The sequence below is a fragment of the Mesoplodon densirostris genome, chromosome 1 (genome assembly GCF_025265405.1).
Source record: "Mesoplodon densirostris isolate mMesDen1 chromosome 1, mMesDen1 primary haplotype, whole genome shotgun sequence".
Classification (NCBI taxonomy): domain Eukaryota; kingdom Metazoa; phylum Chordata; class Mammalia; order Artiodactyla; family Ziphiidae; genus Mesoplodon; species Mesoplodon densirostris.
Window position 1 is genome coordinate 209,848,913 of NC_082661.1, and position 17,336 is coordinate 209,866,248.

The 17,336-nt window shown below is 40.4% G+C and overlaps 1 protein-coding gene across 1 annotated transcript; it reads left to right on the forward strand.

The window, feature by feature from the left end:
* The first annotated feature begins 487 nt into the window (after positions 1–487).
* Positions 488–3,223, forward strand: LOC132486773 (HMG box transcription factor BBX-like). The gene is made up of 3 exons (XM_060094353.1): positions 488–649; positions 893–1,166; positions 1,248–3,223. The coding sequence occupies exons 1-3, from the start codon at positions 488–490 to the stop codon at positions 3,221–3,223; spliced, it is 2,412 nt and encodes an 803-aa protein (XP_059950336.1).
* The last annotated feature ends 14,113 nt before the right edge of the window (positions 3,224–17,336 follow it).

The window sequence follows — 17,336 nt, forward strand, 5'->3', positions numbered from 1 at the left end:
ATTAATTCATCATTTTAAGTTGAAGTATAGTTGATTTACAATGTTGTGTTAGTTTTAGGTGTACAGCACAGTGATTCATATATATATATTCTTCTTCAGATTCTTTTCCATTATAGGTTATTACAAAATATTGAGTATAGTTCCCTGTGCTATAGAGTAGGTCCTTAGTGGTTATGAGAGTCACTCTTTAAACAGCAGAATCTTGGAGTGTACAGTGAAGGGAGGCCGAGTGGCTCCGCGAGCTCCTCTCTCTCCACTTTCCCATAGAGAAGCCCTGACTGGCCGCTGAGGGCGAGCCACACACACGCCCTCGCGCCCGGCGAACCCGCGCGGTCAGTATCATAGGACACAGGCTTTGCCGCAGTTCATCTTCCTCCCTGTGTACTTTCCGTTTGCCTTCCTGGAATTCTGCTGCATCACAGAAGCTGGAAGTTCCGATGTTCCATTGAACTCACGATGGAAAGTCTTGACTTGACCGGTCAGAGTAATGAAAGGCAGTCATAGAAATAAAGATTATTCCGCAGAAGGAGAAGGAGCTGGAAAACGACCAAAACGAAAGTGCCTTCAGTGGCATCCATTGCTAGCAAAGAAACTTCTTGACTTTTCAGAAGAGGAAGAAGAGGAAGACCAAGAGGAGGATATTGATAAGGTTCAACTTCTTGGGGCCGCGGGTCTAGAGCAAGATGGTGAAACTGAAGATGATGAATCACCAGAACAGCGAGCCTGGAGACCAATGAATGCATTTCTCTTATTTTGCAAACGTCATCGCTCTCTTGTACGTCAGGAACACAGGAACAGGCTTGATAACCGAGGTGCTACCAAGATACTAGCTGATTGGTGGGCTGTTCTCGATCCAAAGGAAAAGCAGAAATACACAGACATGGCCAAGGAGTATAAACATGCATTTATGAAAGCAAATCCTGGCTACAAATGGTGTGCTACCACAAACAAGCCTGTGAAATCCCCAACATCCACTGTCAATCCACGGGAGAAACTGTGGGCCTTCCCATCTGACTCTTCAAGAGCCTTGCCAAGCCCCAAGAAAACAAAGCCTGAAGAAATGCCTCAGCTTAACTTTGGGCTGGCTGATCCTACTCAAATGGGAGGCCTGAGCATGCTGCTTTTAGCTGGAGAACATGTTCTTGGTACACCAGAGATATCCTCTGGCACTTGCAGGCCTGATGTTTCAGAATCCTCTGAATTGCGTCAGGAGTCACCATTATTTCAGTTTGCCGAGATATCTTCAGGTACCTCCCACCCTGATGTTCCGTCAAAACAATGTCAAGCATCAGCCTTGTTTCAGTTTGCAGAGATCTGTTCGAAGACTTCACAGTTGGGCGGTGCTGAACCTGTAAAACGCTGTGGAGAGTCTGCACTCTTTCAACTGGCAGAGATGTGCCTGGCATCAGAGGGGGTGAAAATGGAAGAATCAAAGCTAATAAAAGCCAAAGAATCAGATGGCGGAAGAATTCAAGAACTGGAGAAGGGCAAGGAAGAAAGAGAAATGAAAATGGAGAAAATAGATGAAGCCAGGTTCCAGAAAGAAGCAGAATTTGAAAAATCAGCTAAGGAAAATGTAAGAGATTCTAAGGAATTAAGAAATTTTGAGGAGCTGCGAATGGATGATATAATGGGTATAAAAATGGAAGCTCCTAAAGCAATTAAAAAGGAAGAATTAGAGGAAGATCAAAAATGTAGTCACTTCCCTGATTTTTCTTACTCTGGCAGTAGCAAGATAATAATAAGCGATGTTCCCAGTAGGAAGGATCACATGTGCCATCCTCATGGCATTAGGATCATCGAGATTCCCACAGCGTTAAGCAAACCAGAAAAGCTAAAAAAGGAAAAGAAGAAAACCAGAATGGATCGACAGGGAAATGATAAATCCACACCCAAGAAGACTTGCAAAAAGAGGCAGTCCTCGGAATCTGATATCGAGAGTGTCATGTACACCATTGAAGCTGTTGCAAAGGGAGACTGGGGCATCGAGAAGCTTGGAGATACCCCTCGCAAGCAGGTGCATACATCCTCGAGTGGCAAGGGAAGCATTTTGGATGCCAAGCCACCAAAGAAGAAAGTGAAATCAAGAGAGAAGAAAATGTCAAAGGAGAGATCCTCAGACACCACCCAAGAGTCAAGACCTCAAGATTTTATCAGTATTTCTGCCAGCAAGAACATTTCTGGTGAGGTCCCAGAGGGTATAAAAGCAGAACCTTTGACCCCTACGGAGGATGCATTACCACCCAGTCTATCGGGACAGGCCAAGCCTGAGGACAGTGAGTGTCACAGAAAAATAGAGACTTGTGGCTCCCGGAAATCTGAGAGGTCTTGCAAAGGTGCTCTTTATAAAACCCTGGTGTCTGAGGGTATGCTCACCTCTCTGCGAGCTAATGTTGGCAGAGGGAAACGAAGGTCAGGAAAAGGAAAGTCCTCTGATCATGAAGAGTGTTGGCATGAAGAAAGCTGGACATTTCACCAGAGTGGGACCAGTGGAAGCAAGAAGTTCAAGAAGACAAAGCCAAAGGAAGACTCTCTCCTTGGCTCAGCAAAGTTGGATGAAGAATTTGAAAAGAAATTCAACAGCCTCCCTCAGTATAGTCCTGTTACATTTGACCAGAAATGTGTACCTGTCCCAAGAAAAAAGAAGAAGACCGGACATATGTCCTCAGAACCGACCAAAACCAGCAAAGGTCCTTTCCAGTCTCAGAAAAAGAACTTATTCCACAAAATTGTCAGCAAATACAAGCACAAAAAGGAGAAGCCTAATGTTCCAGAAAAAGGAAGTGGGAATAAATGGTCAAACAAGCAACTCTTCTTGGCTGCCATTCACCCTACAGAAGCCATATTTTCAGAAGACAGAAACACCACAGAGCCTGCTTATAAGGTTACAAATGCCCCATCCATTCCCAACACTCCAGAGCCAACAAGGGCGCAAGAACCCTTGGTGGGCAGTCAAAAGAGAAAAGCAAGGAAAACCAAGATCACACACCTTGTCAGGACAGCAGATGGCCGGGTATCACCAGCAGGAGGTACTTTGGATGACAAACCAAAGGAACACCTGCAGAGGAGTCTTGTTAAGGTGACCGAGACAGGCTGCAATGACGCATGCTCACACAACCGAGAGGCCACGGAGACGCGGAGCAGCACCCCGGAGATGCCCGCCGTGTCTGCGTTCTTCAGCCTCGCTGTGCCGGCCGAAGTGGCTGCCATGGAACATGCATAGAAGTCAGAGATCAACTCCGCTCCCCCATGATGGACAGCCAAAAGAAATGCCCCCGACTCCTGTACTTATTTCTTGCGCTGACCAGTGAAGCGCCCTTTAATTGTAAAACATTGTGCTTTACCTACTACCCTAGCCTTGTCTTTATTGAGAGATGCTAGTGAGTCCATGTGGTGGCAGATAGAGACAGCAAACAAGTGCTTGTTGCCCTACACGGCCCAGATTCACTTGAAGCAGAAGTTGGCACCCTGGGCCAGTTTGTTCTTTCAGAACCCAGAGTCTTTGAGGGTGATGTTGTCTGTCTGATAATGAGCAGAAATGGGATGATCCTAGAGCTTTGCTTTCTATGGAAGGCTTTTGATGGTAATAGGTGGTAACTTGGTAAAAGGCTGCCTTTACTGTAGCTCATCCAGCATCTCTTTTGCCAACCAGAGAGTGTGAAACTAGTTTCATATATTACCTAGTTATTCTTTCAAAACAAAAACCAAAAGCAAAAAAACAAAAACTGACACACTGCACTAGTTATTATTAGATATTCTTAGTCTTTTTTGTACATGGAGGTTTATGTTCTAAGATGGTTTATATAATAGGCTATACCTACATTTACATTGTAGAATAATATTAAAAAGCCTCTTCCAGAGACTCCCAAACAGCACGGGCAGGCAGATGTACCGCTGTTAGCGGTGTATGCTCGGCCTTGTGGTCCATATATTCTGCACTTTTATATTTGCCACCAGAGTGGTAGTTTGCTGGCACAAAGAGAAAGAGAGAGAAGAAGAAAAATTACAGTTCTTACAAGCAGAATTTTTTTCTTAGCCTTGAGTGACCAAGAAGAATTTGCTTGGGTCCAATTGTGGCGAATATTTTCCCAGACAGGGGAAGAGTCCAGCAGATTACAGATTACTGATGTTTTCATGCCTTGAGGATTCTTTTATTTTTACACAAGGGTCTGAGTGACCAATGGATCGTTCATACAGACAAAAAAAGAAAAATAGTATTCAGAAGTGACCTTAGGATTACTTCACTATTCAGAACACATTGAAGACACACTCACTTTGTGTGGTCTTTGAGCTACAGCCCTTTTACATCCATCCCAGACAGACTGGACGGGTAGCAATTGCTATGCACAGCCTAATTGGCACTGCAGGTTTTTAGAGCCATTTTGAGTTTTTGTGGTTACGGAGGTATTGATGAGGGAGGTGTGCCTGACCAGAGTGGGACTCGCAGTTATAGATCCACCTGCAAGTTTCCTGTTTCCTTTTCATGTTTTGTTGCTTTTGAACATAAAACCAACCATACATATGCCAGTGCAACTGGATTAACTGGCTTAGAACATTCAACATATTGACTCCATCACCTGACGTTCACAGTATCTTGTTTCTTAGCAACAGATGCAAAGTGATAAATCAAAATTAGTCTTCGGCTACAGATTTTACAGGGTATTTGTTCCATAGCACAAAGTATTTCCCCACTCTTGCATCACAGCACAAACTACCAACTTTTAAGTATTGGATTCCAGCAATAATTTTTACTGGTTTTCAAACTGGCGGAATTTTGATAGTGTTAGTTCAAGTTTGAAACTTTTGAATTAGATCTCTAAATGGTGACAGTTTACAAGGTTTTATCTAGCTATCTTATTTATACTTGACTGAATTGTAATGATGATTTTTTTTCTCATTGTAATTTGACCTAATAGCCATACCAAAAAATGACTCTATTAGTACTGACTAGGTTTAGCTTTTCACGGTTGTAGATGTTACTTCAGTTTCGGTGCTGGAAAATATGTACAACATACTAACAGAATTGAAAAAGAACAGAGAGATTTGGGCTTTTTTTTTTTTCAAAGCAGGTAAAGAGGGCATCAGGGCATTGGAACGGTGTCCTCAAAAATGCATATTCCTTGTGGGCATGGAGGAAGAAGGAATTAGTAAGCAAGGTTAATCAGAGGCAGAAGCTTAGCCCCATTCACACAGAAATAAATCAGGTGAGCAACCCCAGATTTTAGCATGATATTTTTACTACGATGCTGTTGTATTAATATTTTCTAAATTTCGAAACACAAAGTGAATGTTTGAAAATTGCTGGGTCCCAGTGTTGGTGGCTGTTGGAGTTTCTGGACCACTTGCTAGCAGTGATTTAAAAATTATAATTAGCTAAAATCCAAAAAAAAAATAAAATCAACAACAAAAGTTGTTTGGTGCAGAACATGCACCTTGACAATGGCACTAACTTGTTATTCTCTAGAACATGTTAGAATAGGTCTATTTTTGCCAGTGCCCTCTCCTCCAGTCCTCTGATTACATTTCACTAGAGTTCCTTAACAGAGTGCTGTATATTCATGGGACCTTTCTTAAAAAGAAGCAAAACAAAAGATGACTTTTTTCTATGTGATTAATATATCTTACTTGATCTGCTTTTCCTAAACCTCAGTGGCTTTTCCCTTAGGCAGGGGTCGGGGTGGAGGGCGACCTACTGGATACGACTGTTTTCAGGTACTTTAGAAAAAAAAAAACCCACCTTTTTGTAGACATGCTTAATTTTTAAGTGGTTAGGCACTGAGAGTAGCAGAAATCCTGCAAAGTTCTATAGTCTTTTAGACACTCACCTTGTCATTTCTCTGAGTAATGTCTTGATTTCAAAAATAGTGCTTTTCTCATGCCCTGAATCCACTGGAGAGGGGTGTTGGTATTTTCAGGTAACAACATTTGTGAGCACAAATATTGCAGACCAACATGTAGTACCCTCCCCCATTTATCATTTTCATTTCACTTCTCTCATTCTTTTTTATTTTAGAAAATCATATTGCTATGGTGTGTACCTTAATCTGCCAGCAAACACCATCTACACTAACATTTGTCCCACAAGCATCCTCAAGAGAAAAAGTTGTTGCACCTTATATATATTTCAAGCAAACCAAAATATGATGCTCTTCTGCCTTTGTTTTATTCTAAATTGTTGTATCATATCTTTCTGAAACCATTCTGAATCTAGTTGAAATTCTCAATATTTATGCTTTTACCTTAATTTCTAGATTCAAACCTGTATATAAATCTTTGGAACAAAATTGTCCTAGCCCTTCTCTGTGTTGCTGGAAGTGGATGATTTAGTCTCAGATGGAGACACAGTACTGTTCCAGTTTTCTTTAGCCTTTTATTTATTTAGTTATTCTGGGTATTTTCCTATGTAATTTTGAAGTGTGTAGAGTATACTATAGTTACTGAAGCTGCAGCTCCAAGAAGCTGAGTGAAAGAGAGAAAATACTGTAAGACGCCCTTCTTAAGTGTTTATTTGTTTGGATAACTGTAATGAGGCCAGGAAAAGGCAAAAGGTCCCACAGCCACTTTGAAGACACAGGTTCTTATCCCCAAACTAGGTTAGGTCCCAGATTTTAGATGAAAATGGTGAATTCTTTAAAGCCCTCTTTTTTAAAAGGATATATCATACCATTGTAATTCTGACAGTCTTTTCCCCCCCGAAAATTTATTTATTTAATTCCGTCAGATGAGCTTTCTACCAGTGCCCCCTCAAAGCCATGCTCAACTCATTCCCACGTTATCACTGTTATTATAGTTCCTGCCATTCAAACTGCTGCCGAGAAAAAAAGTGATCGAACACTGTGAACAAAATGAAGCATCTGAACGGGTCTGGTTATTTAGAATCCAACTTGTGTAATCCCTGTCACTCTCTTATCAAGTCAGATGCTACTCTGCCTGAGTCATAGAAAATTTTGTTTGCACTCTGTAGTCCTTGGCTCATCCTCTGGAAATGTTTGCACCTATGTAAAATCTCAAGCAGATTATAAATCGATACAGCACTAGGAGTAAGCTGAAAACTGAATGACATGTTTTGTTTATACAGTTCCGGGGGAGGGATGGGGAATATCAAGTAGCTCTGTTCCAAGTTTGGCATTTGGCATTAATGTGAAGCAGTGGGACCATGCTGCCTGTTAAACTACTGTATGAATCCTAAGTGTTCTGGAGACCAGCAGCTGGAGGCTGGAGGCCAGCATCCATACAGCAAAGGGGAAGCATCGCCGCTTCTTGGGGGAAAAGGAAGGAAGTCGTGCAAGGCCTGGAGTCATCATTTGTAAAGGGGAAGTCGGGGTGTACGTGATGCTGTGAGAAGGTTCACCTTTGATTGCACTGCTTCACAGAGCCCTCAGATAAGGCCAGTCCTAATGGGCTACCTCGGCTTTCACGGTTAATTCCAGTAAGTCCTGTTTGAAAGGTTTGTCTTTTTTTGCTTCTACCGTCAGGGCCACTGTTTTCCACTGCAGTGTTTTGACTTCCCAAACCACCTTCTCCAGAGAGAACAATGTATTGCTGAAAATGGGCAGTAGAAGCAAATGCTCTTATTACATTTGACCTATAAAGTATTCAGAGTGACTGTTAGGTGGGAATTAAAATTTAGCTTTCCCCACATAGGATCTTGTTTTGCACCTTATAAAGAGTGTACTAATTGTTAATTAGGGGTTGCTTTTATTTAGACAAGCATTCCCAAAGAATTAGATTTGGATTTTGTGTTTCTTTGAGTTTGGGGATTTTTAATTTTACAGTTATCTTATTTAGATTGACTAACCTCATACTTACAATAAAAAAAGAAACAGTGGTTCAGTTCATCTTACCAGATATGTCTGGTGATGTATTCAGAGTCTGATGGACTGCTTTGCTTTTATATAGTTTGGAAGTGATAGTGAAGTTTATTATACCCCATATTAAATGACCTTGTCCTTTTCACTGGGGACATTATCTTACATTTTAGAAACAGAAGCAGCAAAAGAGTGAACAACAAGACAAGTACATTTGATTCCCCTCATACACGTCCATCTGTTTGTGCTACGCTTTCCTTAAAAATATCAATATACATTTTCTTCACACATACAAAAAGTTTCCTCTCCTGGCCAAATTTTATTTGTGGTGGTATGATTTATAATAATAACAGAAAAGAGGAAACCTTGTACTTAGAAGTTCGGTGGCCACTGTTTCCTTGTTGCAGTCAGTGGTCAAAATTGATCCTGCCCTGAAGTTGATCTTTTTTATTTATTTATTTATTTATTTATTTATTTATTTATTTATTAGTTTCTGCTTAATAACAAAGTGAATCAGTCATACATATACATCTGTTCCCACATCCCTTCCCTCATGCATCTCCCTCCCTCCCACCCTCCCCATCCCACCCCTCCAGGCGGTCACAAAGCACCGAGCTGATCTCCCTGTGCTCTGCGGCTGCTTCCCACTATCTATCTACCTTACGTTTGGTAGTGTATATATGTCCATGCCTCTCTTTCGCTTTGTCACAGCTTACCCTTCCCCCTCCCCATATCCTCAAGTCCATTCTCAAGTTAGGTCTGTGTCTTTATGCCCGTTTTACCCCTAGGTTCTTCATGACATTTTAAAAAAAAATTCCATATATATGTGTTAGCATACGGTATTTGTCTGTCTCTTTCTGACTTACTTCACTCTGTATGACAGACTCTAGGTCTATCCACCTCATTACAAATAGCTCAGTTTCGTTTCTTTTTATGGCTGAGTAATATTCCATTGTATATATGTGCCACATCTTCTTTATCCATTCATCGGATGATGGACACTTAGGTTGTTTCTATCTCCGGGCTATTGTGAATAGAGCTGCAATGAACATTTTGGTACATGGTCTCTTTTTGAATTATGGTTTTCTCAGGGTATATGCCTCGTAGTGGGATTGCTGGGTCATATGGTAGTTCTATTTTTAGTTTTTTAAGGAACCTCCATACTGTTCTCCATAGTGGCTGTACCAATTCACATTCCCACCAGCGGTGCAACAGGGTTCCCTTTCTCCACACCCTCTCCAGCATTTATTGTTTCTAGATTTCTTGATGATGGCGATTCTGACTGGTGTGAGATGATATCTCATTGTAGTTTTGATTTGCATTTCTCTAATGATTAATGATGTTGAGCATCCTTTCATGTGTTTGTTGGCAGTCTGTATATCTTCTTTGGAGAAATGCCTATTTAAGTCTTCTGCCCATTTTTGGATTGGGTTGTTTGTTTTTTTGCTATTGAGCTGCATGAGCTGCTTATAAATTTTGGAGATTAATCCTTTGTCAGTTGCTTCATTTGCAAATATTTTCTCCCATGCTGAGGGTTGTGTTTTGGTCTTGTTTATGGTTTCCTTTGCTGTGCAAAAGCTTTGAAGTTTCATGAGGTCCCATTTGTTTATCTTTGTTTTTATTTCCATTTCTCTAGGAGGTGGGTCCAAAAGGATCTTGCTGTGATTTATGTCATAGAGTGTTCTGCCTATGTTTTCCTCTAAGAGTTTGATAGTTTCTGGCCTTACATTTAGGTCTTTAATCCATTTTGAGCTTATTTTTGTGTATGGTGTTAAGGAATGATCTAATCTCATACTTTTACATGTCCCTGTCCAGTTTTCCCAGCACCACTTATTGAAGAGGCTGTCCTTTCTCCACTGTACATTCCTGCCTCCTTTATCAAAGATAAGTTGACCATATGTGCATGGGTTGATCTCTGGGCTTTCTATCCCATTCCATTGATCTATCTTTCTGTTTCTGTGCCAGTACCACACTGTCTTGATTACTGTAGCTTTGTAGTATAGTCTGAAGTCAGGGAGCCTGATTCCTCCGGCTCCGTTTTTCGTTCTCAAGATTGCTTTGGCTATTCGGGGTCTTTTTTTTTTCCAAACAAATTTTGAAATTTTTTGTTCTAGTTCTGTGAAAAATGCCACTGGTAGTTTGATAGGGATTGCATTGAATCTGTAGATTGCTTTGGGTAGTAGAGTCATTTTCACAATATTGATTCTTCCAATCCAGAAGCATGGTATATCTCTCCATCTATTTGTATCATCTTTAATCTCTTTCATCAGTGTCTTATAATTTTCTGCATACAGGTCTTTTGTCTCCTTAGGTAGGTTTATTCCTAGATATTTTATTCTTTTTGTTGCAATGGTAAATGGGAGTGTTTTCTTGATTTCCTTTTCAGATGTTTCATCATTAGTGTACAGGAATGCCAGAGATTCCTGTGCATTAATTTTGTATCCTGCTACTTTACCAAATTCATTGATTAGCTCTAGTAGTTTTCTGGTAGCATCTTTAGGATTCTCTATGTATAGTATCATGTCATCTGCAAACAGTGACAGCTTTACTTCTTCTTTTCCGATTTGGATTCCTTTTATTTCCTTTTCTTCTCTGATTGCTGTGGCTAAAACTTCCAAAACTAGGTTGAATAAGAGTGGTGAGAGTGGGCAACCTTGTCTTGTTCTTGATCTTTGTGGAAATGGTTTCAGTTTTCCACCATTGAGGACAATGTTGGCTGTGGGTTTGTCATATATGGCCTTGATTAGGTTGAGGAAAGTTCCCTCTATGCCTACTTTCTGCAGTGTTTTTATCATAAATGGGTGTTGAATTTTGTCAAAAGCTTTCTCTGCATCTATTGAGAGGATCCTATGGTTTTTCTCCTTCAATTTGTTAATATGGTGTATCACATTGATTGATTTGCGTATATTGAGTAATCCTTGCATTCCTGGAATAAACCCCACTTGATCATGGTGTATGATCCTTTTAATGTGCTGTTGGATTCTGTTAGCTAGTCTTATGTTGAGGCTTTTTGCATCTATGTTCATCAGTGATATAGGCCTGTAGTTTTCTTTCTTTGGGACATCCTTGCCTGGTTTTGGTATCAAGGTGATGGTGACCTCGTAGAATGAGTTTGGGAGTGTTCCTTCCTCTGAAATTGTTTGGAAGAGTTTGAGAAGGATGGGTGTTAGCTCTTCTCTAAATGTTTGATCGAATTCGCCTGTGAAGCCATCTGGTCCTGGGCTTTTGTTTGTTGGAAGATTTTTAATCACAGTTTCAATTTCAGGGCTTGTGATTGGTCTATTCATATTTTCTATTTCTTCCTGATTCAGTCTTGGCAGGTTGTGCATTTCTAAGAATTTGTCCATTTCTTCCAGGTTGTCCATTTTATTGGCATAGAGTTGCTTGTAGTAATCTCTCATGATCTTTTGTATTTCTGCAGCGTGATTTGTTACTTCTCCTTTTTCATTTCTAATTCTATTGATTTGAGTCTTCTCCCTTTTTTTCTTGATGAGTCTGGCTAATGGTCTGTCAATTCCTTAAGTTGATCTTTATGCACAGAATTAGTTACTGTGAACATTACTACTCTTTCCAGAGATTTTCTAATAACTTGGGCCAGAACTGGTTACCGAGGAGCAAGGACCTAATTCCATGCCTCCACACCCTCCCACTGCACCGCACCACACGTCTTACCTCACAAGCTCTAACCTAAATCACAGAGGCACGCGTTTCGTGGACTAACCATCACATCCCCTGGCGGCCTCAGGGGAGTGCTCACGTCCACTGACACCTCCCTTTAGTGCGTCAGCTCGTAGCGGCAGAACTGGGGTGGGGGAGGTTTGTGATCTGGAGCTCAGCACATGCTCGGCAACATGTTTCTCATTTCCTTAGCATTCATGGCTTGCTCTCAGGAATCTGTCGAAAAGGAATAAAAACCACCTGAGTGTCCACATTACCAGATTATGAACTTTTCCCATAGGTTTGAATTGCTTACTTACCTATTATAAATTAACCACAGCTTCATTTGGCCACCAGGTCTTAAGTCTGTTGACAGTTTTCAGCATGACCGAATTGCTCATTTTTCTTGCTTTCAGAAATTGGCTTGGTTGTCTTTAGAGTTGGTGTAAACGTGCCATGTAATAAATGATTTCCACTTAATGGTACAACAGAATTATTGGTTTCTTAGATGTTTGTGTAGTAAAAGTCAATATACACGTTTATATAATTTCTTTCCTCAAAATCTTATACTTAATTTAATTTCTAAAAATTGCACATGTAAGTCATGTGTATAACATGCTAAAGTACTTTAACTGTGATCTTAAAACTGAATAAAAAATATTTAATAGAAAATCAGAATATTGGGCTTCCCTGGTGGCGCAGTGTTTGAGAGTCCACCTGCCGATGCAGGGGACGCGGGTTCGTGCCCCGGTCCGGGAAGATCCTACATGCCGCGGAGTGGCTGGGCCCGTGAGCCATGGCTGCTGAGCCTACGCGTCCGGAGCCCGTGCTCCACAACGGGAGAGGCCACAGCAGTGAGAGGCCCGCGTACCGCAAAAAAATAAAAAATAAAAAAAAACTCAGAATATTTTAGTATTGCAAGAGTTCTGCAGCTCTTAATAGTTTGTAAATCCACTATCTCATTTGTAATTAACATTCTCAATTCTCTTACTCTATGCCTTTTTATAAGGGAATAGTTAAGACAACTTTCTTTGTTGAAAAGGGTATAAGGTATGACAAAGCCCTGAGATATTTCAGGAAATTGTATTTATTGAGAAACTGACCAAGAACCCACATTTTTCCCTGTTACTGTAAGAAGTCTCCAGAGAAAGATTTTCAAAGACTGTCAGTTCAGTATTCACTGGAAGAAGTCTGGCTCTTTTGATCCCTAACTGAATTTACATAGATCATCTACATTTGAACATTCAGAGGTACTTAAGAACATTGCTTTTGTTCTGGACCATATGATGTATTTTAAAATTTAAAGTTGAAACATAACATATAGTGCTTCTTTGCAAATATGAGTCCAAATAAGAACAGAAATCAGTCACTGTAGAAAAACATGTAGCCCAACAGAAATCTTGACTGGGCAAGGAAGCTTCACCTACTTCACCTAGGGACGAACCCGCGTCCCCTGCATCGGCAGGCGGACTCTCAACCACTGCGCCACCAGGGAAGCCCTGAAAGGAATTTTTTATCCAAAGTTTATAATGAGTGTCTACAAATCAGTGAGAAAATTACAAATGCCCAGTTTAAAACTGGGCAAAAGATAAAGACAAGTTATTCACAGAGCAAACTGTATAAATAATAAATCAACACATAAAAAATGTTCAACCTCACTAGAAATCAGGGAAAAGCCAATTTAAACATGAGATCGTATTTTTAACTTCAAATTGGGGGGGAAAACCGAAAGAGGGAGTGTTGAGGAAGGATTTGGGAACCAGTTCTTTACATATAGTACTGATAAGGTTGTAAATTTCAGGGAAATTTGTGAAGGAACATTTCAAAAGTTTATACATCCAGCAGTTCTACTTCTATAAATCTTTCCTAGAGATATGTGTACCTGTGTGAAAATTTATATTTACAAAAAAATATTTTCTGCTGCGTTGTTGGCAATGACAAAAAATTAGAAGGAACCCAAATTCCCATCAATATGAGTGGTTAAATAACAGTAGAGCCATACTCTAGAATGCTCAGCTTCCAGTAACCAGAATAAGCTCGACCAATGTGCACTGATGTGAAAAATTTCCAAGATACATCTTAACCCCCTTGGTAGTATTCTTTTATTTTTTTTTTAATTTAATTTATTTATTTTGGGCTGTGTTGGGTCTTCGTTTCTGTGCGTGGCTTCCTCTAGTTGCGGCGAGCGGGGGCCTCTCTTCATCACGGTGCGCGGGCCTCTCACTGTCGCGGCCTCTCTTGTTGTGGAACACAAGCTCCAGACGCGCAGGCTCAGTAGTTGTGGCCCACGGGCCTAGTTGCTCCACGGCATGTGGGATCTTCCCAGACCAGGGCTCGAACCCGTGTCCCCTGCATTGGCAGGCGGATTCTCAACCACTGTGCCACCAGGGAAGCCCCGGTAGTATTCTTCATATCTTAACATGTGCATACCTATGACACATAAATTCCATGTCTAATTTTCTGTCCTACAAACCTACGAAAAGCTACAGACTTCTGATCAATATCCCCCAAACTATTGTCAATTGTAAGAAGTATGTCCAAAAGAAAAAAAAAGAATCAGAAATCTGTTCAAAACCAGCAGATTTTAAAGAACTTATTATCCCCTCACCCACCTCTGTTCTGCTATAGCAACACTGGAAGACTGCAACTAGGAAAGAGAGCAAGCCGAACTCCCACCTCAAATCTTGTCTCTCAACTACAGGGTATGATGAAGTCATTTAAAAAATATATTTAAAGGAGACTGAACCCTTAGGTGAAAGACCCCAATAAGTTATTTCCCTAAAATAGACAGTAAATAAAGACTTTGGAATGCGTTGCAGTGGAAAGATGTGAAATCTCTTTCTTTGGGTCTTCTTAAAATTATCACATTCCCACATATGTCTGCAGTGTTTTAAATATTTTCCATTTATGTAGTAAACATTGAAAGACAGAAAGACAGAGGTTATTTCCAGCTAGATGTTATCCTTTCCCCCCAATGGAACTATGCTTTCCTTTCTAGACACACGAGCTCTCCTTTTTCGAGTCTGAGATTGGAAGTTCTCATGGTTGAATTGTTAACACATTTATCTTTATTTGGGTTGAGTTTGATCCAGCTACTCTGAAGACTATGGTTTCTTCACTAAAAATTGCTTCCATTGTAGATTTATCACCTGGTTGGCAAACGCTGGATAACTTCAGGCACAAGAACATTACTCTGAACCTGGGTGTGGTCAGTGAGATAGAAACCAACATTATTTTTTCCTTCATGATATGAAATATACTCTAACTTTACTCCCAGGGCTTTGTCCAAAAAGCTCATAAAACATAAATTGACTCTGCCCTTCAGACTCCCATGTTCTCCTCCAGTCTACACAGCAAAGTCTAAGTTCAATTACACCAAGACTGATGCCAAATTTCAAAAAACGAGAGCACCCTCCATTTCTGCTAGTGCCAGGTGTGTTGTTCCAGGTGCACAGAAGTATCTTAAAAAGTCTTAGTAAATCTCATTCTACAATAAATAATTACTCAACAAGTTCTCTCTGGACCAGGGTATACTAAGCCAGTGTCTGCTTTCTATTGCAGGCGAAGAAGTTTGTGGTCTTTCATGGAGCTTCCATTTACCAACCTGGAAATGGCATTCATTTTATTGGCTTTTGTTATCTTTTCCCTCTTTACTCTGGCTTCCATCTACACTGACCCGGATGAGAGGAATGAAGGTAAACAGAGAGAGCTCTTCATAAGAGTCCCCATTTCCTTTCCCCACCCAATCATCTTTCTTTGATTTGGTTTAGTTTCTATTCTGTATGTGAGAATGAGTTTGTTTTGGGGTGTGCTGTGTGTGTGTGTGTGTATGAGAGAAGGGAGACAGAGAGACAGAGAAAGAGAGTTTTATTAAATGGCCTGAAATATCTACTGTGGCATTTTACCATTATTTATTAAGAGAGGTTTGGAAATGGAAACGATTATTCACATGACTTTTAATCCCAGAATTTTGCAGGTCTTATGCCCTGAATTTTATATCTATATCTATATCTATATCTATATCTCTCTATATATGTATATGTATATATATAATTTTTCTTTCACCATCCTCCCATCCCTGCCCCTCATCCCTGTCCCCCATCAGAAACTTAAAATGTGCAAAAAGCACAATATCTTTCAAAGTCATTAAAGGTAATTTTCACAGGCTAAATGCAAGTTCACAAGAAACAAATTCCATTATCGTATACATATATGGTGTGTGGAGGTGTGCGCTTTTGTTCAACTATAAATAAGAAGGAAAAGAATTAAAGGTTTTTTCCTAATGAGCTCTTGTCAAAGCCCAAACTTTCAAAAAAAATGTAGAAGCGTTTAAAAAACTCAACACCACATGTTTGCTTATTGCCAGTCATAACAATTATTAGCAATAATATGTAATTTAAATGGCAGTTCTTGGTATTTCACTGTAGTTCAGGTCCTACCAAATTTCACACAAAATTAATGGTGACTGACCATTTTTGAGGGCAAAAATTATATATATATATATATATATATATATAAATATATATATATATATATATATTTATATATATATATATGGCATATGGTAAGGAAATAATATATGTTTGTAGAGAATAAGATAAAATCATAAAAAGAAAACTGTGCTTCCTAAAATTGTGATACCTCTCCATGAATTTTTGTCTGTGAAAGAAGTGCTCTCTGTAAAAGACAATAGTATTCTCTGTCTTATAAACATACTACACTTACAGAAGTAGAAAACAAGAAGCCACAGTAAACAGACATTTAATTTCTGCTGACATGAAGATTGGGAAGCGTAACTGGAGTCCGTAAAGTCTTTTCCATGCTCCATATTGTTTTAGTTTAAAATGGGTTTGGCTGAAAGAAAGAGTAAGAGCAAAATTGCAGTTACTTTAACTAGATGATAATGTCTTTCTCTCACACATAAAGGAAGCCTGGGGGTAGAAGTTCCCTCCTGACACGACTCCCTGGTATCCTGGACCCAGGCCACACTGTCTTGGTTCCCTCCCATCTCCTATGGCAGCTCCCATGTCCGGCACTGACCCAGCTGGCCCATCTTCCACTATCATCTATGCATGCCTGTCAGCAAGAAGAAGCAAGAGGGCACACCTCTGTCTTTTAAGAGCGCTCCCAGAACCTACACTCACCACTTCCCTTTGGCCAGAATTTAGTCCACGGACATCCCGAAAGGAAAGCTGGGAAATGTCATAGTTATTCTGGGAGGCGTGTGTGGAGCAAAAACTTTGGGTTTTGTTCCTAAAGGAAGAGGGGTACAACCAGCAGTGTCTGCCAGACCCGTAGACTCCTAACCATGCATTCACTACGGGGCTGGCAGTCATGAAATTGGGGAATATTTGAGCTAGAAGGAATGTTAAGAGAGCATCTGATTTACTGATGCTTAACCAGAACTGAATATCAGAAAGGCACCTCATACTTGGGGCCCATCACAAACCCAGCAAATAAGCATTTCTGGGTGTCCCACCTGGCCACGTGTCTTTAAACAAGATCCCCTACCCCCCCCCCCATTTTTCTAGCTTTCTTCTCTGGTTAAGAAGCATTGACCAACTATTCATGTTTCAGATGTGACAACAGAGACCCACAAATGTTTAGTGAGTTTCTCAGGGGCTCAGTTAATTAGCAGAAGAGCCAAAACTAGAGCACAGACTCCCCGTTGCAGGTTCCTGCCCCCTCTCTGCACTCCCATGACTCCTGAGTTATGATCCATGGACACAGACAGCCAGAAGACTGGGCCAGTCATAGACATTGACCTTTCCTTTACACTTCTGTATTCCGTTTTTCATAAGTTCCTTTTTCTTCTGCTCTATTCCTCCTATATCTGAGGTCTACTTTCCAAGCTAAAGCAATTCCTCCATT